Source organism: Acanthamoeba castellanii (genome assembly GCF_000313135.1).
Source record: "Acanthamoeba castellanii str. Neff unplaced genomic scaffold scf7180000084776, whole genome shotgun sequence".
NCBI classification, from domain to species: Eukaryota; Discosea; order Longamoebia; family Acanthamoebidae; genus Acanthamoeba; species Acanthamoeba castellanii.
In genome coordinates, this window is record NW_004457586.1 from 1,032,663 (window position 1) to 1,057,207 (window position 24,545).

The following is a 24,545-nucleotide window of genomic DNA, read 5'->3' on the forward strand; positions in this document are numbered from 1 at the left end:
AGTCCTAGATACTCGAGCGACGACGACCCGATGACGCGAAGTTGGACGACAAGCCGTCGGCCGACGATGTGGAAGAAGAAGATGATGAAGAAGATGAAGAGAAGGAGGGCGAGGAAGACAGGAGGGCCTGGTAGCAGAGGGAGGAGAGGCGTAGGAGCTGGTCGTTGTTCTGCCAGACCTCCGGCGTGAGGTTCTGCACGTTGTTGCCGAGCTTGAATATGGCCTCGTAGCTGCGCGCCATCTTGTACTTCTCGAACGCCTTGGCCAAGTACGCGTACGTGTCGTGCCCTACATGCAAACAAAGGTCAATGAAGAGTGTGCGGTGTGTGCGGTGTGTGCTCAAACTTACCGATGGAATTGTTGGCCTTTTGACAGAGGACGTCGGCGTAGTTGTTGAGGGTGTCGCGGTTGTCGGGCGTTGACCGAATCGAGGCCTCGAACTTGGACATGACCAGCCGGAAGAGCCGATCCTCGGTCTCCCTCGTGTCGCTCTTCTTGGCCTGAATCCACAGCGAGTTGCCCTCGGCCAGCGAAACGATGTTCATGTGCTTCGCCTGTTGCACACCACCAGCCCAGCGCCACGACACGACACGACACGACCAACGACACGAGCGTCAACAAGGCCCTTCGCAGGGTGAGGAAGATGCGAGTACGGCGTACCTTGGCGGACATCTTGACGATGTCAGGCACGACGAGCTTGAAGCCGCGCGAGTTGATCTTGAGCTCGCGCTTGGATTGCTTGGAGAACGTGACGCCCGTGAGCTGCTCGATGCGCTTAAACAGTTTGTACATGTCCACAGTCCGCAACAAGTACAGTTCGTCCTTTTCCTCCTCCTGTGCGTTGTGTGCGTTGTTTGTGTTTGTGTGTCGTGTGTGTCGTGTGTCGTGTCGTGTGTGTCGTGTGTGCCGTGTGTGGTCAGCTGAGGTATCAAAGGGTCACGCGAGGTTGAGGTTAGCACGTTGGCGTACCTCGAGCTCATCCGATGAGGATCCCTTGTTGGAGTCCTCGTCGTCGTCGTCGTCGTAGGGGTCGGCGTGGGTGTTGCCGCGCCCCTTCCCCTTGCTGCTGCTGTCGGTGTCCTCCCTGAGCTGTCGCAGGGTGTCGTTCTCCAGCACAAAATCGAACTGAGTGCGCAGGCCCTCCTTCATCTCCTTCTGCCAGAAGCACACTACCGCCTGCATGTTTCAAATACCACGGCGGATTAGCGCACGACACGCATGACACGCACGACACGCACACAAAAGGCGGAGGCTCGGGTTGCAGTGCAGTGCAGTGCAGTGCAGTGTACCATCAATTGGTCCTGGCCCAGCAGGAGGTTGAGGAATTCGAGGACGCACTTGCGGTAGACGTTCTGCGTGAGCTCGGAGGTCGAGTTTACGTCGCGCAACCGGGCGCGCAGCTTGTTCTTCACGACGCGGCCAAGCATCTCGTGGATGATGATCTTCTTCACCTTCTTGCACTTCACAACGTTGCACACCCGGCCCAGATATCTACAATTGATGCCTGCGCGGAGAACCGTGCTTAGTGTGTCGTGTGTGTCGTGCGTGTGTAACACAATGATGGTGAGCCGCGTACCCTCCATGTGGAGGAGCTCGGTGAGTTGTGCCTCGATGTCGATCTTGCCAGCGTGGCTGCCCAGCAGGACATCTGGCGAGGATTCGTTGAGGACGTGCTGCTCGTCGAGCCACCGCGCAAACGCCGGGATGGTGGTCTCCAGCAGATAGCGCGTTGCCTCCCGCACCTCGGCATTATGCCCCTCCTGCGTTGCGTTGCGTTGCGTTGCACATGTCAGCCGAATGGCATTCACCAGAGAAACCGCGCCGCCTTACCTTTTCGTTCTCGGGTCCACCGAAGGGCGAGAAGGCGTCCGAGGAGAGGGGCGTGCTGTAGGTCTTGATGAACTCGGGGCGGAAGAGACGGTACAGGAACGTCTTCAGCACATCTGCTTCCGCTGTCGGCGGAAACACTAAAGACACAACCGACCAGTGATTAGCGAGCGCACGACACGACACACACGACACACACGACACACGACACACACGACCAACACAACACTCACCTCGGGCAAAGTCGAGCACATAGTATCGGTTGTCCTGCCAGCTTCGATGCCCCTCGATGTCGGCGGGGCCGTAGAGGAATTGGCGGGACTTGGCCCGGTTCACGCCGGCCATGTGGCCCTTGAGATTGAGCCTGGCCGCCGCCTGCCGCATCCGCGCATTCATCCGCTCATCCGACGCGAACACTGCGTTGCACACACACACACACCCGGGTGCGAGCCCGAGAGTCAACAGACAAACCGACACAAGGCCTTCTTGTGTGTGGGGAGGGGGAAGAACGAAAAACGAACCATTTTTGCCGCCATCGCAGGAGCCGTAGCACAAGGTGGTGGTGTTGATTGGGAGAATCGACACGCACACCAGACGATAGCCCCGGTAATCAATCTATAGCCAAGAAGAAGCCAAGGATCGATCCATCAGTTGACTGGCTTGTTCTAGGGAAAAGGGGGCCATTTGAGTACCAGCGCCATGAGAGGCACGGACAGGCCTTCGCACAGGTAGTATCGCATGGCGCCCTTGAGTTCGAGCCCGGCTGCCTTCCTAAAGCAGTATTGGAAGTCAGACGTGATTGGTGGACTGTAAGACTGGGCTGCACAACGCCAAGCACTGGGCAACTGAGCGAAAGCGCGTACATGGCGTATTCGTCGCTGCCATAGAGCCGGAGCCAGTCCGTGGCAAACTTGAACAGGATGCCGTGGTAGATGTACTTCTGCCCGCCGGCATGTCCCCCAACTTCCACCGCCCCTGTGGATTGGTGGCCAAAGGTCAGACCTCGCAAGCGCAAACAAACAACAAACACCAATAATAAAATAACAAATAACAATGAAGGTTAAAAAAATTGCTATCTCGTACGGATGGTCTTGAATTCGTTGGGCAGGTTCTTCTCGCTGATGATGATCTTGCCGCACGTTTTGGCCGTATGCTGGAAGTCGGCCGCCAGCGCACTGAGTCTCTCGAATTTCTCGAGCTGCGGCACCAACGAAGAAAACGTAAGTACAAGCTGTATGGGGGCGAGGCCCGCCAAGGCGCTGGGGCGAGAGAGAGAGAGAGATAGATGCAGAACGCACCTGCTGCTGTTCGTCGTCCTGCGGGAGCTCGAGAATCTTTTGGAATTCGGCGTTCCAGGCCATGGGATACCCGCAGCGGCCGCTTTCAGTCGACGCACCCACGCTTCCGCCCACCACCGACGCCGCGGCCGCGGCCGCCGTCGCTCCTCCCGTCTGCCTGCGGCTGTCGAGGCTCACCCCGCGCGCTCTCGCAGACGATGACGACGACGAACCCGACGACGGCGCTCGTCTTCGGCGTTCCGGCGGCTGCTGCTCTCTCCTCGTCTTCTTGTCGCGGGCATTGTCGTAGTTAGGGTCGTCTTCCCGCTCGTCCTGCGAGTGCGAGGGCTGGGTCGAGGAGGAGCTGTGCTCGTCTTCGTTGGCCCGATCCAGGTAGCTGTCGTCGTCCTGCTTCCTGGGCTTTCTGTTCCTCTCTGTGGGATGTGTACGAACGTGCAAACAACACGACAGTGCGCGCGTGTCGCGTGAGTGTGGGCTAGGAATGTGGTGTGTGTGTGTGTAGTGTATCGAGGAATGTGTCGACAGCGTACTCTTCTTGCGAGGTGGCCGTGCGGACAGCGGTTCGGTGTTGGAGGAATAGATCGTGTTACCGGTCTCCTGCTCGCGCAAGTCCACGTCAGAATAGACGGGCCTGCGCGCCGGTACTGGCCGCCCGCCGCCGGGGGTAGCGTCGCGTCCGTAGCCTCGGTCACCATCGTCACCACCAGCTTGGCCGTCGCGGTTAGTCGGCACAAGGCTGCAAAGAAACCGAGAGCGATCAGCCAATCGGATTATTGAGATATGGGATCAAGCAGAGCATACTTGAGGGCGCTGTCGCACGCAAAGTAGGCGTCCTGTTGGTCGGCGTAGTACGAGCCGATGAAGCCGCTGCGGGCACTGGCGCTGGCACTGGCACTCACGTGAGGCGCGGTGATGGTGGTATTGCGCAAATTGGGCAGCACACCGTCGATCTCGAGATAGGGAGAGTTCTGTGAGGTGGATTGATGTCAGCTGTGTGTCAGCGGTGCACCGATGGTTGGCCCAGTTTAGGCAACAAGGCTAAGTACCTCTTCCTCACTCTGCGCGACTGCTGGCGGCTGCGGACCGCCGTACCCGTTCCCTGCATCCTGCTGCTTGAACGCTCCTGAAGTCGCGTGGTGCGCAGCACATCAGTTTTGCCTAGGGCTCATGCGAAGGCGACAGCTCGGCGTACCGGAAGGAATCGACGCCATGTAGTAGGCGTAGGGTGAGAACTGGTCTTCCCTCGCTCGCGACAAAATGAGCGCCACCTTCTCGTCATCCTGCTCTACTAGTTCTTGCTCCTGCTCTTGCTCGTCCTCCTGTTCCTCCTCCTCTTCTTTTTCGTTTTCGTTTGTTTTGTTGTCGTAGCCGTTGAAGCCGGCAGCCTGTCGAAGATCATCATAAGCGCCATCTTCGCCGACGCTCTTCCTCCTGCGTTGGGCCTTGTCCTTCCCTTTCTCCTTCTTCGGCGTCGCCGCCGCCACTGACGAGGCACGGCCGTTCGAGGCTAGCTCTCTGCCGCCTTCGTCCTCGCCGTCGCCCTCGCTCGCATCTCTCCGCTTCCCGCCGCCTTTGGGTCCTCCCCTTCGTCGTCTTCGCTCCTTTGTCGTTTCGCTTCGCTCTTCGGCGGGCTGGGTGTGTCCATTCGTCGTCGTGCTGTTGGCGTACGGCGCCGACGTTGTCGTCGAAGGCGACGCCAGCGTGGGTGCTGGAGGAAGCGCGTTGCTGTAGGTCGACGACGACACGGAGGCGGAAGCGACCGCGGCGTAGGTGAGCACGGGCGCTGGCGTGGGCGACGACGACGGGGTGGTGGAGGTCGAGTTGGACGAGTTGGCCGCCGCGGCCGCCTTCCGCCGGTGTCGTCGCTTAGATGAGTTCGCCCTCGTCACACCGCCGCGGCCATCAGACGCATCGCTGTCTTCGCTGTCGCCGGTGGTGCCTCGTGTGGCCTTCTTCATTCGCTCCTCTTCGTCTGCTGGTAAAGGAGAAGTGGGAGTAGAGGAGGAAGTGGAAGCGTTGGTCAGCGGCAGTGAAGCTGCAGCGGGTGTGGCCGGCTCCGCTGGGTCCACTTCAACCAGCTCATGCTCGCTCTTGACAAGCACTACGGGGATGGTAGGTGCGTCATCTTCATTCCTCACGTAGAGGTCCGATTGTTGTCGCCTTCCATTCGCTCCATTTCGAACGATGAGGCCATCTTTTTCGCCTCCTCGGGCGATTTCCACCTCCACGCCCTCCAAGGCCGCTGCCTCCTCTCGACGCGCGAGGATGCGAAATGTAACGAAAATCAAGAGCTGGAGATGCACGAAGAGGATCACCACGACCACCAGCAGCATCTTGCTTGCCTCTTTCTCGCGAATGCTCGCTACTCGCCCAGCAAATTCGAGTAAAACGCGAAATTCTTGCTTCTTCTCAACTGAGCAGAGATGAAAGTGTACCTCACGTCGTGGACCTGGGCAAGTAGGGCGTGTTGCAGGACCAGTCGAGACCAACCACGAGGCCGCTATGCCATTAATCAAAAAAAATAGATGAATCAATCACAGGCCTCCGGCACTATTGTGGTTCCTCCCAAAAAAATTGACAGAAAGGGAATACATTTGGAGAAACACGCCAAGCCCAACCGAGTTTGTCTACGCCGGCATGCTGAGACAGTATGGTCGAACGGAGCGCAACCAGGCAGAGCCTGTACATGCAACCGACCATCAACTGTCGGGGCAGGGCGCTATCTTTCCCTTCCAGCTTGTAGCGGAGTTGTTGATTCAGCCAGATGATGAACGCAGCTGCGTGAAACCAGCCCCACGTGAGACCCAAACCTCAAATTACAACGCGTCGACAGCGCCACTGGCCACAGACCACAAATTTTGCCGCCATGGACGAGCCACAGGGCGGAGGGGACCACAGCAGACGGGTGTCGGGTCCGCGCACGCCACCGGCGCGGGGAAGGAAGCTGACGGTGATGACGGTGACGGCCACGGCCACGATGATGAGTCGCGATGCGACGCGTCAGGTGTGGTCGCTGGAGGGCGAGACACCCATTACGCTGCTGGCCGAACTGCCAGAGGAGGTCCTGCTGGCCGTACTCGCGTTGCTCGATGGGCGGGACCTCACCTCTGTCACCGCCGTCAGCTCTTCCTTTCGGCGCCTCGCCCTCGAAGACTCGTACCCCCCCTCCCTCTTCGTCTTCGTTCTTTCTTCCCCGCAACCGGTCAATATTTCAATTAGTCCTAAATTATTTATCAAACCATTGCCCTACATTAATATTACTGCTGTTATTTCGTGTGATAATAATAACATAATAATAATAATAATTATTATTATTATTATTATTAAGATGCGAACGTGTTGGCACCCGTGCGTGAAGACTGACAAGCCTAAATAAATAAATAAATAAATAATAAAAAACCACATACACTAGGCTGTGGAGGGCCAAGTGTAGGAACCCGCAGCGCAAGCAGATGGGCCACACGTGGCGCGAACACTTCATCGTTGAAAACACTCCCCACCCGCACCGACTCAAACAGATACGGTGCGTTAATGTGGTCGTGTGGCGTGTCGAGACCTGTGTCATTCATGCACAGACCTACCTCGAGCGATGACCTAATGGTGTAAGACGCGTCGCAATTGCAGGGAGATGGCGTGCCAGGTGAGCTTCGTTCCCAAACCACAGACCTACAAGAAGCCGACCACCATCCTCTTCTTCGGCGAAGAGGCCTCCGGGCGGGTATGCACCTTCGCCTCTCACGCGTGTCGTGTGCGTGTCGTGCCGCTATGGTCTTGATGTGCTGGCCTGATTCACCAACTCCCACCTCTGGTGCGCCACAGCGGTCGCTGATCGACAGGCTACTGTACGACACGTTTGAGGAGGAACTCATCATCCAACCGGGCCGATACTTTCCGCCCGACGTGCGCCTATCTCTCACCGCCTTTCTCTGCGCTCATGGCTCGGTGCTTGTCTCTTGACTGCTGGCTCGAACCTCACCTCCCTTTCCGAATGCGCGCAATCTTGCAGATCAAGTGCTGCCTCGTGAACGAGACCGCGTTGATCCCCGTGCGATTCGTACGGCCTCCCATGAGTCATTGCTTGTGCTGTGCTCGTAGCTTTTTCACACAACTCACCTGCGCGCGCATGACACGCACGAACATGACAGACACGACACGGGCACGAATCGTTCCCGGGACAATACAACCTGTGGCGAGGCGCCGATGCGGCCGTCCTCGTGTGCGATCTGACCAACGAAAAGTCCATACAAAACCTCCTCCTCTGGCTCGGGGTACCCCTCCTCTCGCCCTTGGGCGTTGTATGCGCGCATCCCCCCGTGTGTGTCGTGCGTGTGGTTGGTTGTGTTGCTGACGAACCTGGTCGCGTTTCGCAGGAAGCGGAGCGGTACTTCACCAAGCCGCGAATATTCGTGGTGGGCAACAAGTCCGACGTGCACAGCGACATGCACATACAGTCCTCGGCCGAGATCGTCGTACGTGCATTGCATTCCTCTCTCTCTCTCTCTCTCTCTCTCTCTCTCTCGGCATGTGCGACGCTATGAATCACTCACCACACACTTGTTCGTTTTCTTGTGGGCTGTGAAGGCTCTGCTGGATGACTGGCGGTGGCAGCACTCGGGCGTCTTCCTGGGCGAATACATCGAGGTGAGCGCCAAGACCGGGCGCAACGTGGACCTGGCCCTCAAGTACGTGGTGGCCGCCCTGGCCCACGTCAACGCCACCGAAGCCTCTTCGCTCCAGCACACGTCGTACTCGGACTTCGAGCGGCTGCACTCGTCGGCCGGCCCCGTCATGCAGAAGGCCAAAAAGCGAAGCTCCTGTCTCGTTTCCTGATTGCCCTATCTAACTCCTACTACACTACACATCAATGTCTGACCTTCCACGCCCTTGGCACCGCCATGTTGCGGTTAGCGGTTCCAGGCGAGCCACTACACGAAAACACCGCACGAAAAGGTCACCCGGATACCGCTTTCAAAGATCGCTCCGGATTGGTTGCTTTTCTTTACGATGGCCCAACGGGAAGCGCGTGTCCAGAGGTTACCAGGACGCACAAAACATGCCGAACACCGTGCCGTGTTCAAAAACAGAAACGAACACACTAGCGCCAAGAGAAGAACAAGGATCCCCTCTCTTCGCTTCGATCTTCGCTCTTCGTTCTTTCCACCGACGCTCGGAGCTAAAAAAGAGGGAAGTCAGAACAGCTTCCCCCTCCCTTTGCAGCGTCATGAGTCTCATCACGAAGAAGAAGACCAAGGCCATCCGACGTTCCACCTCCGCACCCCATCAACAAACGACCGACATGTCACTGCTCGCACCCAGCGGCTCGGCCGCCGGATCGTCGTCGCCTCTGGTGCCCCGCAGCCCCAGTGGCTCCTCCGGAGACGAGGCCGAGGCCCAGCAGCCGCCCTCCCAGTTCTTCCGCTCGCTGAAGCTGGGCAAGGGCAAGTCGCAGACATGGAGCCCCGAAGACCCACCGCGCCAGCGCCACCACTCGCCGGCGGGCGGCGGGTTCCCTTCGACTTCTTCTTCGTCGTCGGGCGAGGTCAAGACCAGCTCGCCGTCGCGGGCGCGCCGGGCCTCCAAGATGTTCCGAAAGCTCGGAGGCAGCCGCATCGTGGCGCCCTCCAACCACCACCATCAACACGAGGTCGCCTCGGCGTCGCCTAGCGCCGTCACACCTCCGCTCTGGCTTCCTCTTGTCGACTTCCTCTGCCGTGCCGTCGAACAACACGGTAAATTAGGCTTATTTTTATTTTTGGATTTTCTTTTTTTCAGTTATTCGAACTATGGTGCAGTTTCTTTCTTTCTTTTGTTTCTCTTTTGTTTTAATTAATTTGGTGGTCGCAAAACAGGCGTGGACAAAATGGGCATTTTCAGGCTGAGCGCGAATGCCCGCACGGTGCGCGAGCTGCTGCAGGCCTGCGTGGGCCTCTACGAGAAGCGGGCGGGCGAGGAGGCCATGGCACGGCTCTTCGCGCCCTACGAGGGCGAGGTGGACGTGGCCGCGAGCGTGCTCAAGGCCTACCTGCGCGAGCAGACCCAGCCGCTCATCCCCACCACACACCACGACCGCTTCGTATCGGTGGTCCGGCGTCGACCGGCTTGACGACCGGCTCGAGCAGCTGGCCCAGCACGCCTACGAGCTGCCCGACGAGCTGAAGAGCATTCTGGAGCGGCTCACCCGATCGCTGCACATGATCCAGGCCAATCAGGAGGTGAATCGGATGGACGCGTCGAACCTGGCCATCGGTGCGTGCCGCACTCATATGTCTGGGTGTGCGTGTGCGTGTGCGTGTGCGGTGGTGCTTGTGCGGTGACTTACGTGTGTTGGTGCGCGTGTCGTGTGCAGTGTTTGCTCCGTCCCTCCTGCGAGCAGAGACGGAAGGCCTGGACATAGTCAAGATCCGGTCACAATGTCAAGTGATCGAAACATTCATTTTCCACCACAACCGCATCTTTACGCCAGAGGTGCGTTCCCGCTGAAGCACACGCACCACCGCACACGCACGCACTCGCCACCGCACAGACTGAAGATTTTTCATTCGGCAAATGACAACAGAGGGAAGAGAAGGCCCGCGAGCTTCGACTCAAAGACGTCGTGGCGGCCATCCACGAAGTGCATACAAACGATGAATGGAGGGAGGAGTGCGACGAGAGGGCCGAAGAAGCCGCATTCGCGCGGGTCGTGTCGAAGCTCACGCAGGAAGCGGCCGACGAGGAGCACGAGGCCATGAAGGAGCATCGATGGAAGAAGGAGCATCTCGGCCCGTTCTCCTCGCTGTCCTGTCAATTCTGCCACAAGGCCATCTTCGGCATCCGGCACAAGGCGTACCTCTGCCAAGGTACAGCTGCGCCCAACACTCACACGCGCCGCACCGCACCGCACGCACACACGACCGCACACGCACGCACGAACCTCGCTGACCCGTCTGGCGACACATTGCAGACTGCGCGTGTGCGGCGCACAGCAAGTGCCGAAGGAGGGCGGGCAACACGTGTAGCGGCGCGTTGGGCGTGGAGCGACCAAGCGGGACCTCGCAACCGGCCGTGGTGATCGTCGAGGGGTCGTGGAGCCGTCCGGTCGGCAAGTGAGCGCCCGCGGGATGGTGTCTCAAGCCCACAATTTTGCCTGCGAACGTAGAGACGTTCCCAAACACTCCGACATGTACAGCACCCTATGTCACATCTGTGGTGAACACTCGACCCTAAGATAAGATTTACTTTTTACCCCGCCATCATGTTGACTGAACCTGTCCGATGTAGCTACCTTTTCTTATCCTTAGCAACGAACGGAAGGTGCTCTAGGCAGCACCACGCCAAAAGCCTCAACGAAGCGTACTCGCCCGCCAATCCCGGCTGTTGCCCATTTGCCAGGCACTGCTGCCATTGGTCAGTCGCGACGAGTGCCCGTTCCTCTTGCGTGTTTGGCAGACCTTGAGGCTTCATTCTTCTGCTTTCTCGTGCGTTGCCACCTAGACCGACTGGCCATCACTGCTCTCGCAACAACCAATTGAGCAACTACCAACAACAGCAGAACAGACAACAACAAGAAGGAAGACGAGGAAGAAGATGATGCGGGGGCTCTACTTGGGATTCATTGTGGCGCTCGTGCTCGCACTTGGTGCCCAGGGCCTCACGGTCCAGGGTACGGGCAGCCCGTGGAGTGCGGGCCTCTTCACCCAGTGGGCGGCCGACTACCGGTTTGTCAAGGACAACGTGGCCTTCAGCTTCACCTCATCGGCCTCGACCCAGGCGGGCCTCACCTCTATGGGCCGCGGCTTCTCCAGCTTCGTCTCAACCCCCGCCTCGACCACAACCACCACCAACTCCCTCTACTCGGTTCCCCTCTTCGCGTCGGCCATGACCGCCGCCGTCAACGCGTCACTCTTCGCCAACGCGTCTGCGACGGTTGCATCGAACATGGTCGCCTTCGACGAGACCACCTTGGTGGCCCTCTTCACGGGCGACCTGGTCGAGTGGTCCGACCCCCGGCTCGCGGCCCTGAACCCCTACGTCACCCTGCCCCCCGCGGGCACCAACGTCACCCTCGTGCTATGCAACGACACACTGGGCGACGCCAACGTACTCGTGCGGTACTTGGCCGCGGTGAGCCCGGCCCTGGGGGGAGCCCTGGGGGTGGGGGGCGCAGGGCTCACCTCGCTGCCGCCCTTCGCTCAGGGGAGGGTCAAGCTGGCCTGCAGCGCGGCCGACAGGCAGGCCGCCCTGGCCACTACTTCGGGGTCGTGGGCAACCTCGCTGGTCTTCCTGATGCTGCCAGAGCTGGGCTCGAGCGGCCTCGCCCCCCTGGCCTTCATCAACGCCAACCACTCGCGTCTCGTGGCCTCCCCAACTAGCATCACCCAAGCCATGACCAACGCCGCCACCGCTACAACCACTTCATCCTCTTCATCCTCTTCATCTTCATCAGCCGCTACGCGCTCCTTGTCGACAGAATTGATCAACCGCGGCGGCGAGGCGTGGCCCATGGCTACGCTGGTGTCGATCCTCGTGCAGACCGACCTGAGCACGGCCGACTGCTCGCTGGTCAAGGAGCTGCTCACCTTCGTCACCTGGACCCAGATCAACGACGCCGCGGTCTCGACCCTCACCACCGGCCTCGGACCCTACTACGCCGCTCTCAACACGGTGCTACGCAAGTCTATGCTCGACGAGCTGGCCACCATACAGTGCAACGGCGAGCAGGCCCTCACCACGGCCTACCTGGTGGGCGAGGGGCCGCCCATACCGACCTACGAGTCGTGGGCCACGGACTACGAGAGCGCCAGCTTCCGGCTCAAGTACTACTCGTCGGGCACGGTCGGGGCCATCTCGTCGCTGCTAGCCGACGCCATTGACTTTGGCGTATCGGCCTCGCAGCTGACCGCGGCCCAGAAGCTGGTGCTGCCCGACGCCAAGCTCGTGCCTTCGCTCGTGTTCGCCGTCAACTTTGCCTACAACATTCCCGAGCTGGCCGACTCGGACATCCCGCTGCTGATCGACTTCCAGACCGCGGCCGACATTTTCCTCAACAAGATCCAGTCCTGGCGCCACGAAAATATCACCCGGCTCAACCCGGACATCGCCGCGCTGCTGCCCGACGCGCCCATCATCGTGGCCTACAACACGGTGCCGCAGTCGCTCACCTACCTCTACACGCTGCCGCTCAGCGTCCAGGTGCCCGAGTTCAAGGATCGCGTGGGCGCCTCCACCTACGTCGTCTTCCCGGTCGTCACCGAGGACCCGGCCCGCACTGTGCCCTGCGACTCGCTCACCTATCTCATGAGCGCCATGCGGGACACACCCTACGCCTTCTCGGGGTGCGTGTGTGGTCGTTTGTGAGTGTGCGTGCGCGGTCTTGTGTGTGGTGAGCTGACAAGGGTTCGTGGCACGCGCAGAACTGTGTCGTACTTTGCCTTGACGACGCCCAACGTGAAGCAGGCGGCGATGTTCAACCCGGCGGGCAACCGGGTGGAGGCGCTCACGGACAACATCCTCGCTGCGGTGGCCAACGCGCCCAACCCCGACGCCCTGCAGGTCTACTTCTCGCCCGGCAACGACAGCTGGCCCATGGTCACCTACACCGGCTTCATGATCAAGAGCGAGTCCTACGCCGACTGCAACAAGGCCAAGGCCCTGGTACCTACCATCTTTCGATTGGCCGTCACGCTATCTTTAAGGCTCTGTTAAGTGACAACCAACCAATCCAACAACAAATTCACCGTTTTATCACAACCAATCACAGGTGGACTGGATCTACTGGACACAGTCATCGTCGGCGGCATCGACGATCGCGTCGGCCAACAAAGTCGCGGTGGCGAGCCAGTCGGGCCTGCTCCAGTCGCGCATGCTCGACGTGCTCTCGAACGTGACCTGCAACGGCGTTCACGTGAGCTCGCTCTACGGCTGCGTGTCCCAGGGGGCCATCTGCTCCAACCGCGGCGTGTGCACGTCGAACCGGTGCACCTGCGAGTCGGCCTACACAGGCACCTACTGCGAGTCGCTGCGCGCCGACTCGTCCAGCTCGGACTTGCTCGCGCCGGTGCTCGGCAGCGTGCTGCCGGCGGCGTTCCTGCTCATCGTGCTGCTGGTGGCGGCGGTGGTGGCGTTCTTCGTGATTGCGGCCCGACGCCGGCGCGGCCCGGGCGACGACTGGGAGATCGACTTCGAGGAGCTCGAGATGGGCGAGCTCCTGGGCGAGGGCGGCTACGGCCAGGTCCACAAGGCCACCTGGAAGGGTTCCGAGGTAGCCGTCAAGATGATGGCCGCCGAGACAGTCACCAAGGCCATGGTCACCAGCTTCACCGAAGAGGTATTTATTTCTACCTTTATGTCTTTAAACTTGTTATTTATCTCTTCTTCGTTATTTTTATATCATTTATTTCTATTTACCTGTGAAATCTAATCAATTCTGTCTCAGGCCCGTACAATGTCCCACTTGCGCCATCCGAACACGGTGCTGTTCATGGCGGCCTGCACGAAGCCGCCGAGCATGTGCATCGTCATGGAGTTCATGGCGCTGGGCAGCCTGTGGGACCTGATCCACAATGACCTCATCCCCGAGCTGCCGATGGCGCTCAAGGTCAAGATCATGTTCCAGGCGGCCAAGGGCATGCAGTTCCTGCACTCGTCGGGCATCGTGCACCGCGACCTCAAGTCGCTCAACCTCCTGCTCGACGCCAAGTGGAACGTCAAAGTGTCGGACTTTGGGCTCACCCGGTTCAAGAGCTCGCTCAAGTCAAAGTCCATCAATGGCGGCGGCAACGGCGGTCAACACCAGTCTCCCGCGGGCGAACTGGCCGGCAGCGTGCCGTGGATGGCGCCCGAGGTGCTCGAGGAGCAGAACGGCCTCGACTACTCGCTCGCCGACGTGTACAGCTTCGGCGTGATCATGTGGGAGGTGCTCACGCGCGAGCAGCCCTATGCCGGGATGATGCCGGCGCAGATCGCGGTGGCCGTCATCCGGAATGACCTGCGGCCCTCCGGGCACAGCCGGCTGCGGGTCACCGACGAGCAAGCCGACTACGTCGACCTCATGTCCAAGTGCTGGCACCGCGACACTGCCGTACATTCCTGAACCAATTCCTCACCACATTCCTCAACATTCCTGACTGACCCACGCACTCCACTCCGTGTACACAGATGCGACCGGTGTTCATCGATGTCATGAAGCAGCTCCAGGCCATGATCGAGACCATGAGCTCCGGGTCGGGCATCTACACCAGCACGAGTGGCGGAAGCAGCTCGTCAGGCGCCAGCTCGCACAAGCAGCGCCGCTACGCCGGCGAGGGATCCGACGCCCACTCGAGCACGCGCAGCGGCAGCGCAACGGGCTCTCTCTCGTCGGGCGGCCAGCTGGCGGAGGCCAAGCACCACCAGGGCCGCGGCAGCGTTGCCCCACGGAGGGACGTGTGCTTCGTCGTGTGCGACCTCGCGCGATGCAACGAGTCGTGGCAGGCCAACGCCGCCGGCACCGCCAAGGCCATCGCCCGCTACGGCCAGCTCGTGCGCGACCTCAGCGGCAACGGTATCGACAAAACTGATGACCAGGCTGAGAAGGAGAGCGGCCACAAGAGCAGGAAGGTGACGATGATGCCCGTGACGACCGAGGGCTATCTGTTCTCGCGATCGGGCCTGCACAGCGGCGGCACGTTCATGCTGGCCTTTGCCGACGCCGACAAGGCAGCCACCTTCGCGCTCGCCCTCCAGCACGAGGTCGGCGCGCGCTCATGGCCGAGCAACGTGAACGTCCACTCGCGCGTGTCGCTGCACTACGAGGCCGGCGTGAGCGGCGCGCTGAGCGGTGACGCCACGCGCACAGGCTACGACCCCAAGCACTTCCAGGAGGCGTGTCGGCTCAATCTCCGCTGCCGGCCCGGTGACGTCATCTGCTCGGCGGCCTTCCGGTCGCGCCTGTCGACTTCTGCGGAGGCTGCCGCCGACGGCGGATTGGTCCGCTCGCTTCGATGGAAAGCCCGAGGCGACGACTTTTACATGCGACGGGCGGACGATGGCGCTGCTGACGTCGGCAGCAGCGAAGAGAGCGAGCAGGATGACGATCAAGGCGACGACGACGAGGCCGGCTGGGAGGAGAAGTGGGACCAGGGCATGGGCCTGTGCTCGTCCAACTGGTGCCCGTGGATCATCAACCGGGACAAGATCACTATGGGTGCCAAGATCGGTGAGGGCAACTTTGGCCGCGTGGTGGCCGGTACCTACTACGGCTCGCCCGTGGCCGTCAACAGCTCTACAAGTCGCGCCTCGACGACTCGGCCATGATCAAGATGCGCAAGGAGGCCGCCATTCTCTCCAACATGGACCACCCGCACGTGGTCAAGCTCATCGGCCTCTCTGTCGGCGGCAGCGGCAGCGGCGGCGATGGCACGCTGATGCTGGTCATGGAGCAGGTGGCGCGCGGCGACCTCCGCCGGCTGCTGTCTGACGCGTCGGTCAAGCTGACGTGGCAGCGCAAGGTGGCCATGCTGCGCGACGCCGCGCTCGGGCTGGCGTTCCTGCACTCGCAGGGCATCATCCACCGCGACATCAAGTCGTCCAACCTGCTGGTCGAGAAGAGCCTCGCGGTCAAGGTCGGCGACTTCGGATTCGCCACGGCCAAGCAGGACAACGGCACCCAGACCCGCTGCGGCACGCCCTCGTGGACCGGTACACATTCCTCGCATTCCTTCAAGACTACGCACGACACATGGCACATCACCGCACACGCACACGCACACACGCATACACCCACACGCACGCACGCACGACGCAACGCATATGTGCTGACATGTTGTTGTGTATGCAGCGCCGGAGATCATCAGCGGCATGGCCAAGTACACGGAGAAGGCGGACGTGTACAGCTTCGGTATCGTGATGTGGGAGGTGCTGACGCGCAAGGTGCCCTACCAGGACAAGAACATGATGACCGTCGCGCTCGACGTCATCAACGGCCAGCGCCCCGCCGTGCCGGCCGACTGCCCGCGCGCCTTCGCCGAGGTCATGCAGCGGTGCTGGACCGCCAAGCCCGAGAAGCGGGCCTCCATGGACGACATCCTGCTCTACCTCAACTCTGAAGCCGAAGCCTCCCCCGTCTGATCGCATCGTCTGGTCTCTGTACAAAAAAATGCAATTTCCTTCTCATTTCCTGTAATAATAAGAATTTCCTTTGTCATTTCATTTCGCACTCGTCGCTTTCTCCCACGCTCTCCCACGAAAGCGCTGACGAAGGTGCCTTCCGAACCTTACCCGTCGGCGTGAACCAACAATTATTTTTTTCTTTGTGCTGCACCCCCTTTCGCACACTCATCTGCAACGCTTTGGCCAATTTTTGATTTTATATAAACAATCATCTGTAAGAGTGGGAGATGATCATCCTGCGCGCTACTTCTTCTTGTCTGACCACGCTCGGAGGGGCCGTGCTTGCCGTGGTGTTGGCCTACTGTCTCGCCAGTGTGTTCAACCCCGACATGCAAGCCCACGCCGAACCGCACCCCTTCACCATCCGCGACCTCACCGCGGTCCAGCGCGTTGGCGACCTCTCCGTCTCGCCCAACGGACTGCTCGCCGCCTTCACCGTCCGTAAGTGGGTACGTGTGGGGCCGCACACGCACACCGCACACGACACGCACACGTCGGAGCTTTTGCCTGATATCTGCTTCCTCGTGCCCACACGCCTATGTAAAAGAATGGCACGAGCACGACGACGAGCCTGCACATGCTCGACATTGCGCAGGGCCATGTGCGGCGCGTGACCACGAAGGAGGGCGTCAGCGACAACAGCCCGTGCTGGAGCCCCGACAGCGCCCACCTCGTCTTCCTCTCCTCCCGCTCCGGCTCCTCTCAGGTGAGTGGCCCACCCTGCGCGGACCATTCTCTCGCTTTTTTCTTCTTCTTCTTTTCTTCTCAAGGAGACGATCGCGACTCACGTACTTGTACGGTGCTTAGGTGTGGGGCGTGAAGGCCACTGGCGGCGAGGATGCCGTCTATCAGCTGACCGACCTGCCGCTGGACGTGGAGAGCCTGCGCTGGTCGCCCACAGGTCAGTCACTCACTCACTCACTCGTGTTGATGAGGATGGTGGTTGTGGCGTGCCGTGAGTGTGGCATGTGTGCAATGTGGCCAGTCGTCTCAATGTTTGCGTTCTGCGTGCGCGGCAGGCGAGTACCTGTCGTTCTCTGCGAGCGTGTACCTGGACTGTCCCGCCGAGCAGATGTTCCAGTGCACCGCCGACAAGAACAAGGAAGTCGAAGCCCGCGGTTCGCTCCCCTCTCTTTCCCTATCTCTGTCGCTTTTTCAATGGTGAGACCTCGCTCGAACACGGTTGAGTTGACACATGGCTTGTGTCGCGCACCGGCTGTCTTTTCGGGGGTGGACCAGGTCCCAACACCGGATTCGTGTACACGAGCCTCTACGTGAGGCGCTGGGACGCCTACGTGACCGAGGGAAAGCACAACAGCCTCTTTGTCCTGCGCCTCGCCAAGACCGTCGACGGTACGACCGACTCGCGCTTTGCTTTTTATATATTAATTTATTCATACATTTTTAATATTTAAATGAGCTGAACGAACGGTGCGGCAGGCTCTGGATTCAAGGCCCTGTACCCGGCGCTTCCCATCTCGTACGGCCTCAAGGCGGCCGCTCCCGTGCCTCCCTTCGGCGGGGCCGAGCAATACGGTAACGACTGCTGCGCAGGACTCTTGCCCTCCTCATTTTGACTGCTGCCTGGACCCACCGCTTCGCTGACTCTGAGCGCATTCGTTCTCTCATCAGCGTGGTCGCCCGACGGCAAGGAGATCGCCTTCACTGCGGAGATGATCAACCACGAGACGGCGTGGAGCACCGGCTGGCGCATCTTCACCGTGGCCATCGGCCAGCACGGTCCCGAGACCGGTAGCCTCCGGTACGTGCGCAGACCCCCAACACTGCTGTTCAACACGCTTTGATAAAACTAACCAATCACCTATCAAAATCTATCTCCCAATCAACATTCCAGCAACATTGTGGACAATGTCACCAAGGCGCGCACCCAGAACCCGACCTACTCGCCCGACGGCAAGTACCTGGCCTACCAGTACGTGCCCGACCCAGCATCATCATCACCACCATTATTGTTTTCTTCATCATCATCATCGTCGACATCCAGGCACTCAATTGAATGCTGTTTTCGGTCTACAGGGCGATGGACCGTCCCGGGTTTGAGGCCGACCGTCTGCACGTCAACCTTTACAATCGCCTCCAGAAGACCACCGCTCCCCTCACCGCCCACGTACCTGCTCACCCTCATTTTATTTTATTATTATTGTTTAAGTATTTATTATTATTTCTATTTAGTGGGATCGATCGGTGGACGGCGTGCTGTGGTCGCTCGACAGCCAGTTCCTCGTCGCCGACGCCTCCGACAACGCCAACCACAAGCTGTGGACCATCAGGTACCTCTTCGGTCACACGACACGACAACTGTTGGCTGACCACAGGCCATTCACATTCCACTCATTCTACAGTGTGCCGTCGGGCAAGGTCGAAGAGCTGGTGGGCGCCAAGCACAACGCGAACCCGCAGTGGGCCAGCCCCGACCTGCTGCTCTTCTCCCGGGATTCGCTGATGTCGCCGGCTGATCTGTGGTCGCTCCGGATGGACACCCGGCAGGTGTCGCGGCTCACCGACATCAACGCCGACATGCGGCGCGAGACCATCATGTCGACCCCCGTCTCGTTCAACTTCGAGGGCGCCGGCGACTCAGTGCAGGCGTGGCTCTTCAAGCCTGTCAACTTCGAGGCCGGCAAGAAGTACCCGCTGGCTGTGCTCATCCATGGCGGGTACGTATTCTCCCCCCCCCAATGAATTACACAAACCTCGAATAATGGTTCCTAACGACTGTCGTGTCGTGCGTGTGGTGCGTGTCGTGTGTGTCGTGTGTGTCGTGCGTGTCATACAGTCCGCAGGGCGCCTGGGAGGACGCCTGGTCGTACCGCTGGAATCCCCAAAACTTGGCCGGACACGGTATGCACAGTGCTCCCTCCGGTCGGTCAGTCGGTCGGTGTTGGTTGACGGCCATGTGTTTGTTTTATCTGAACCCAAGGCTACGGCGTGGTCGCGATCAACCCGCATGGCTCGACCGGCTGGGGCCAGAACTTCACCGACGCCGTGTCCGGTGGTACGTCACAAGACGACACCAGACACACACACTTGTTCCCTTGGCACACGATCTTGAGTCTCGTTCTCTCCTTCCGCAATTGGGGCAGATTGGGGCGGTCGTCCGTTTGAAGACATCATGAAGGGCGTCAAGTACACTTTGCTGCACAATGATTGGATCGACCAGACCCGCGTCGGCGCCCTTGGTACGTAGGCCCGGCGCACGCACACGCACAGCGACACACAACGCGCGCGTGCGCACACACACGCCGACCACCCGCGACGATTCAGCACTCGCGTACCGAACTGATGATGATCTTTCCACACAAAACAGGCGCGTCGTACGGCGGTTACATGATCAACTGGATCAACGGCCACACGGACAACTTCTTCAAGTGCCTGGTGTGCCACGACGGCATGTTCAACACCCTGGCCTCCTACTACGCCACCGAGGAGCTCTTCTTCCCCGAGTGGGAGTTCAAGGGTACGCGACCCACCATCATCATCACATGCTCAGCTGCATGAATATATATGTTACGAAATGATGTCGACAATGTTACTTTCCGAATATATATATTGATATATGTGCGCGTGTGTGTAGGGACGCCGTGGAAGAGCCTGGACCTGTACAACAAGTGGAACCCGGCGGCGCACACGGACAAGTGGAGCACGCCCACGCTGGTCATCCACGGCGGGATGGACTTCCGGCTGCCGGTGACCGAGGGCCTGAGCGCCTTCACCGCCCTCCAGCGGCGCAACATCCCCTCCAAGCTCCTTGTCTTCCCCATGGAGAACCACTGGGTCCTCAAGCCCCAGAACAGGTACACTGTGTGTGTTACGACTGTTCCCACTTGTTTCCCCTCACCTCCATCAACCCCCCTCAGCTCACTAACATTTGTCGCGCGTGTGTGTGTGTGTGTGTGTAGTATCATGTGGTATGACAATGTGCTGGAGTGGCTTGACCAGTGGCTCAAGCAGTAAGCACAAGGCCTTGATTGCAATACCTTCAAAAGGAAATGATCTCACATACCCATGTTGCAATGATTTCAAACCAATAAAGTGAAAATGCCGTGGCTGAGCTGTGGCCCGCAACCACAAGTCGTGGAAGCTACGCCACTTTGGTTGCGGCTGCGCCGACGGTCGTGAGCGTGACCGTGCTGTGCAACCAAGCCTCCGAGCTGGGCGTGCACTACTTCGCCTTCTCAGTTGCGCTGGCAGAGGTGCTCCATCGTGTGACCGGCTCGAGAGCATCGCACTGCATGCCACCAACCGGTGAAAACAAAAAACTGCAAAACAACCGTTCTTGACGCTCTGCGCGAGCTTTCACAAATAGCCTCTTAGATATTTAATTTGTATTTGTGAAAGCTGGTTGCTAACAGTTCACAGTTCAGGCGGACGAGGAGGAAGGGTAGACATCAGAAAAGATGCGGGTCTCCAGCTTGGCCTTGACGGCGGGCCACTCGTCGTCGGTGATGGAGAAGTAGGCTGTGTCGCGGTTGATGCCCTTGTTGATCATGTGCTTGCGGAACACGCCCTCAAACGTGAAGCCCAGCCTCGCCGCCGCCGCCTTCGACTTGTCGTTCTTCGTGTCTGCACAGCATCATCTCAGCTCGCTGCGTGTTGCATGTCGTGTGCGTTGCGTGTTGTGTGTCGCATGCTGTACCACACTTCCATTCGACGCGGCGATAGCCGAGGTGCTCAAAGGCGTGCTTGATCGCCAGGTAGCACGCCTCAGTGTTGACGTACGTTCGCTGGTACTTGGGCGTACACCTGAATAACCCAGCGTCAGCAGCGTTTTTCCCCCACAACACCGTGCGCGTGCTGCGTGTTGCCCTCGCGCGTGTGTGTGTCGTGTCGCCAGCTGTACCAGAGTCCGCCGATTTCGATGCGTCGATGGGCAGGCGCGATCGAGAGATAGGTGATGATGCCCACCTTCTCCCCGGTGGCCTTGTTGATGATCGTGAGCCCCACCGTCTCCTCACCCATCAGCGACCTGCCCAGAGGGCGACCAGTTCAACACCATTGCTGACGTCAGCCTGACGTAGTCAGCCATTACCCCCCCCCCAAAGCCCGACACACGTACGTGAGGTACTCGCGGAACTCGGTGGTGTCCTTGAAGGGTCCGCGCGGCGTCAGCTCCCACAGGTCTGCAGGCGGAGTGGGTCAGCGAAGAAAAAGATTGGGAGCGTGGAGGGGCGAAAGTAAGCCAGTACTGACGCCGGGCGGGTGGCCGGCGGCGAAGAGCTCGTCGACGTCCTCGTCGGGCCGCACCGGCCGCAGCATCACCCGCCGGGCCGAGTCCAGGGTAAGGTGCTCCCTCTGCGGCGCGGCACCACCGGTGAGCCCCACCTCCTCCACCACCTTCGCCTGCTCCTGCTTCTGCTGCTCGGCCATCGTCTTTGTCACTACCCTTTATGTTGGAAAGGCTGTGGCTGTTGCGTTTAGGAGCAGGCCGACTTCTTCCGAGTTACTATTTATTGTTCCCTGCAATCTAATCCTTTACAACATCTAGAAGTTGTTATTATTTGTAGACAACTTCTACATTGGAAGTTTAATTTGTCAGTTGTATTCATCTGATTGCATTCCACTTCCACAATCCCACTACAGCTTCCTCCTCCACAGCTTGGACCTCCCAGAGCCAGTGCCATTTCCCTCTTATCCTCACAGCACTCCCTGCCACCTCCTCTAAACCCCACCTACTATCTTTCCCTTGCCCCTGCCCTCTACTCCACCTTCATCTGCCTATCCTCTACTCCCACTCCTTCTGAATCCCACATCTCATCACTTTCCAACTGGCTGCTCACTTTCCTCTCCAAGTTCCTCACCAATGCCAACCTTGACTCCCTCTGCACTGATGTGGAAGCACTCTTCAAATATCCTGGCTTCAACCCTCTGCCACCCAAGAGCACTGCTTCCAGCTCCTCCACTTCCTCCTCTTCATCTTCCTCTTCTGGAAGAAAGCAGTGCAAGTACCTTGGTTAAATGTTGGGCTTTTCCTTTTCAACTCCAATAAATTTCTACTTTTTCCTTTCATACCTCTCTCAACAGCAACCCACTTCATCCTCTAAAAAAACAAAGTTCAAGCAGTTTTGCACCCTGTTTCCTTGCCTTATCCCCATTCTGTACAGATTTCATGATTACTCTTCCTGACACTGTTCATCAGACTGCAAGGGTGTGAGAAAGGAGATTAAACATACAGTTCCCAATGTGCATCAGGAGTTTTATTTGTTGACAGTTCCTGATGTGCATTGGGAGTTTTAATTGTCACCAACTATACCTCTTACATTCCTTGCAAACATTACTAAAACACAGGAATTCCTTGTGTCTGTTATAGCCATTGCTTTTCTGGATTCAGTTTAAAAGCACAGTTTGTGACCATTGTTTCTTATCCTCCATCATGGACAACACATCTATCACAACACCACACCATCTTGAAGAGGACCTGGCATCCTCTATTCTTTACTCTCTCTTTGCACAGTCCCTTCAGCCTGTTCCTCACACCCCAAGGAAACGACTACTGTGCACTGTGGAGCAATGCACTCCAAAGAAGTGCAGGACCCTGGTTGCTCCTGAGAGACTTCAGGCCCTTCAACATTTGCATTGCTGCTTCCCTTTGCCTCTCTCACTTCACCTCTGATAAACTGATGGCCATTTCTGCCCCCTATGCAGAGATGAAGGAGCATGAGAGAACTCAATTCTTGATCAACACAATGTCTGTCACCTGCACTTCCTTGGTACCCTTATGCTGCTTCAAGTTGTGACTCGATGGCTTGCCTGTCTGCCTCACTGCTTTCCAGAAGGTGCAGCACCCTTCCTCCTATTAATTTTTCCCTTTGTTTTTTTTCACAAAATCTGCACTTCCATTTTACTCAAGGATACTGCCAAACCAACCTCATAGGCTCATGGCTTCAGTCGCACCAAGTGGCATTCTGCTCTTCAGGTGTTCATTGCTGGTGGCTGGGTACCTATTCATGACACCTGTGGCCACAGAAAGCCATCTAATGCTACCACCAACACACCTGTGGCTTGCCACATTTTTTGATGTCATTGGTGATCACTTGCCTGATGGAACTATCCACTTACCCATCTCTCTCACATGGTGTGAGGTCCATTCTATGTGTTCCAATGCCCACCCATCTGATGTTCTGATTCTCACCTACTCATCCATGATCACTCACATTCACACACTCTTCCCACATGTCAAGCTTCCCAAACATTCTCACTTGGGCAAGTGCTCTGTGTGCATCAAGTTTGCATAGCAGCGCCTCCAAGCCAAGAGCCCTCTGGAGGCATCCCAGTTTGCACAGGCAAGAGCTCACCATCTCTCCTTGTCCACTGCAGAGAGGCTCAGTTACAAGGAACACTGCCATCATGCAAAGAGCCAGCCCAGCCACTACATGAGCCTGATCATTGATTACTCCAACCCCCTTCCATTGCCCACCCTCACTCATGGCCATCAACCCTCTACCTGCAGGCTGACAACTGCACTGGTGAGAACAAAAATGTCTACATGCTAACATTTCTCTCTCTCCTCATCACCTTGGACGTGTTTCAGGAGATCTACTTGAGCTTCCTTCTTGTTGGACACACTCATGAGGATATTGATCAGCTTTTCTTGACTGTGCAGACAAAATTCAACACTTCCACCATCCACACCCCTGGGTATGCACTGCCTCTTGCTGTTTGTGGACCTCCTTGATGTCTGTTCTTATTTGTCAACAGTTCCCAATGCACATCAGGAGTTTTATTTGTCAACATTTCCTGATGCACATCAGGAACTTTACCTCTCCCACCATTGCTCACATCCCCACCCACCAACAGAAAACTACTGGCTTTTCTGCACCATGCCTACCAAACAACTGCCCCTTCTCCTGAACTTCATCAACTCACAACCGTGTGGGATTGCAAGAGCTGGCTCACCAACCACATGCATGGGCTTACTGGTCACTCTGAACCTCACATTTTTCATTTCTTCTGTGATTCCACAGGAAAGTCAGAAATCAGAGACAAGGCATACCACACACAAGGGGAGTGGTCAGAGCCCTACCAACTCCTCACCTCCATTCCACAAGGTGCACACCATCCTTTCACCTGTGCCACAATGGCTGCACTGAGCTTTTCCTCCACACCAGGCACTCCATACCTCATCCCCCCACAACCCTTTCCACCTGAAGTCATCACTGACTTCACTGACAACTGTGATGCACCTCTCTTCCTTGAGTCTGAACTCAACAAATGGGCAGACATCTTCGAAGCCCATGCAGCCTTGACTGCCTCTTCCCACCCTACCTGTGATTC

At 58.3% G+C, this 24,545-nt stretch overlaps 5 protein-coding genes and 1 pseudogene across 5 annotated transcripts; 4 read left to right on the top strand and 2 right to left on the bottom strand.

Moving 5' to 3' along the window:
- Positions 1 to 4: 4 nt before the first annotated feature.
- Positions 5 to 5,083, bottom strand: ACA1_286130 (uncharacterized protein; the record flags this gene model as incomplete). Its single annotated transcript, XM_004344905.1, has 17 exons — positions 5 to 288; positions 350 to 554; positions 661 to 834; positions 970 to 1,176; positions 1,290 to 1,504; positions 1,577 to 1,760; positions 1,831 to 1,952; positions 2,061 to 2,243; positions 2,349 to 2,442; positions 2,520 to 2,634; positions 2,691 to 2,802; positions 2,911 to 3,025; positions 3,126 to 3,538; positions 3,656 to 3,861; positions 3,927 to 4,093; positions 4,172 to 4,248; positions 4,318 to 5,083. The coding sequence occupies 17 exons, from the start codon at positions 5,081 to 5,083 to the stop codon at positions 5 to 7; spliced, it is 3,639 nt and encodes a 1,212-aa protein (XP_004344955.1).
- Positions 5,084 to 5,991: 908 nt separating this feature from the next.
- ACA1_286140 (Ras subfamily protein) lies at positions 5,992 to 7,955 on the top strand (the record flags this gene model as incomplete). Its single annotated transcript, XM_004344906.1, has 8 exons — positions 5,992 to 6,281; positions 6,559 to 6,648; positions 6,750 to 6,843; positions 6,945 to 7,025; positions 7,132 to 7,179; positions 7,271 to 7,393; positions 7,496 to 7,594; positions 7,707 to 7,955. 8 exons carry the CDS (start codon positions 5,992 to 5,994, stop codon positions 7,953 to 7,955), a joined length of 1,074 nt encoding a protein of 357 aa, XP_004344956.1.
- Positions 7,956 to 8,421: 466 nt separating this feature from the next.
- ACA1_286150 (RhoGAP domain containing protein) lies at positions 8,422 to 10,214 on the top strand (the record flags this gene model as incomplete). Its single annotated transcript, XM_004344907.1, has 6 exons — positions 8,422 to 8,854; positions 8,975 to 9,207; positions 9,245 to 9,371; positions 9,472 to 9,590; positions 9,682 to 9,950; positions 10,091 to 10,214. 6 exons carry the CDS (start codon positions 8,422 to 8,424, stop codon positions 10,212 to 10,214), a joined length of 1,305 nt encoding a protein of 434 aa, XP_004344957.1.
- Positions 10,215 to 10,691: 477 nt separating this feature from the next.
- On the top strand, positions 10,692 to 16,211 carry ACA1_286160 (annotated as a pseudogene).
- Positions 16,212 to 16,480: 269 nt separating this feature from the next.
- On the top strand, positions 16,481 to 20,228 carry ACA1_286170 (alanyl dipeptidyl peptidase; the record flags this gene model as incomplete). Its single annotated transcript, XM_004344908.1, has 17 exons — positions 16,481 to 16,702; positions 16,849 to 16,959; positions 17,061 to 17,154; positions 17,273 to 17,371; positions 17,493 to 17,606; positions 17,694 to 17,789; positions 17,886 to 18,015; positions 18,109 to 18,186; positions 18,291 to 18,381; positions 18,447 to 18,544; positions 18,617 to 18,931; positions 19,051 to 19,115; positions 19,195 to 19,269; positions 19,358 to 19,453; positions 19,582 to 19,731; positions 19,849 to 20,068; positions 20,174 to 20,228. 17 exons carry the CDS (start codon positions 16,481 to 16,483, stop codon positions 20,226 to 20,228), a joined length of 2,109 nt encoding a protein of 702 aa, XP_004344958.1.
- A 406-nt stretch (positions 20,229 to 20,634) lies between these two features.
- Positions 20,635 to 21,641, bottom strand: ACA1_286180 (acetyltransferase, GNAT superfamily protein; the record flags this gene model as incomplete). The annotated part of the gene is made up of 5 exons (XM_004344909.1): positions 20,635 to 20,837; positions 20,911 to 21,017; positions 21,115 to 21,240; positions 21,331 to 21,394; positions 21,461 to 21,641. 5 exons carry the CDS (start codon positions 21,639 to 21,641, stop codon positions 20,635 to 20,637), a joined length of 681 nt encoding a protein of 226 aa, XP_004344959.1.
- Positions 21,642 to 24,545: the final 2,904 nt, after the last annotated feature.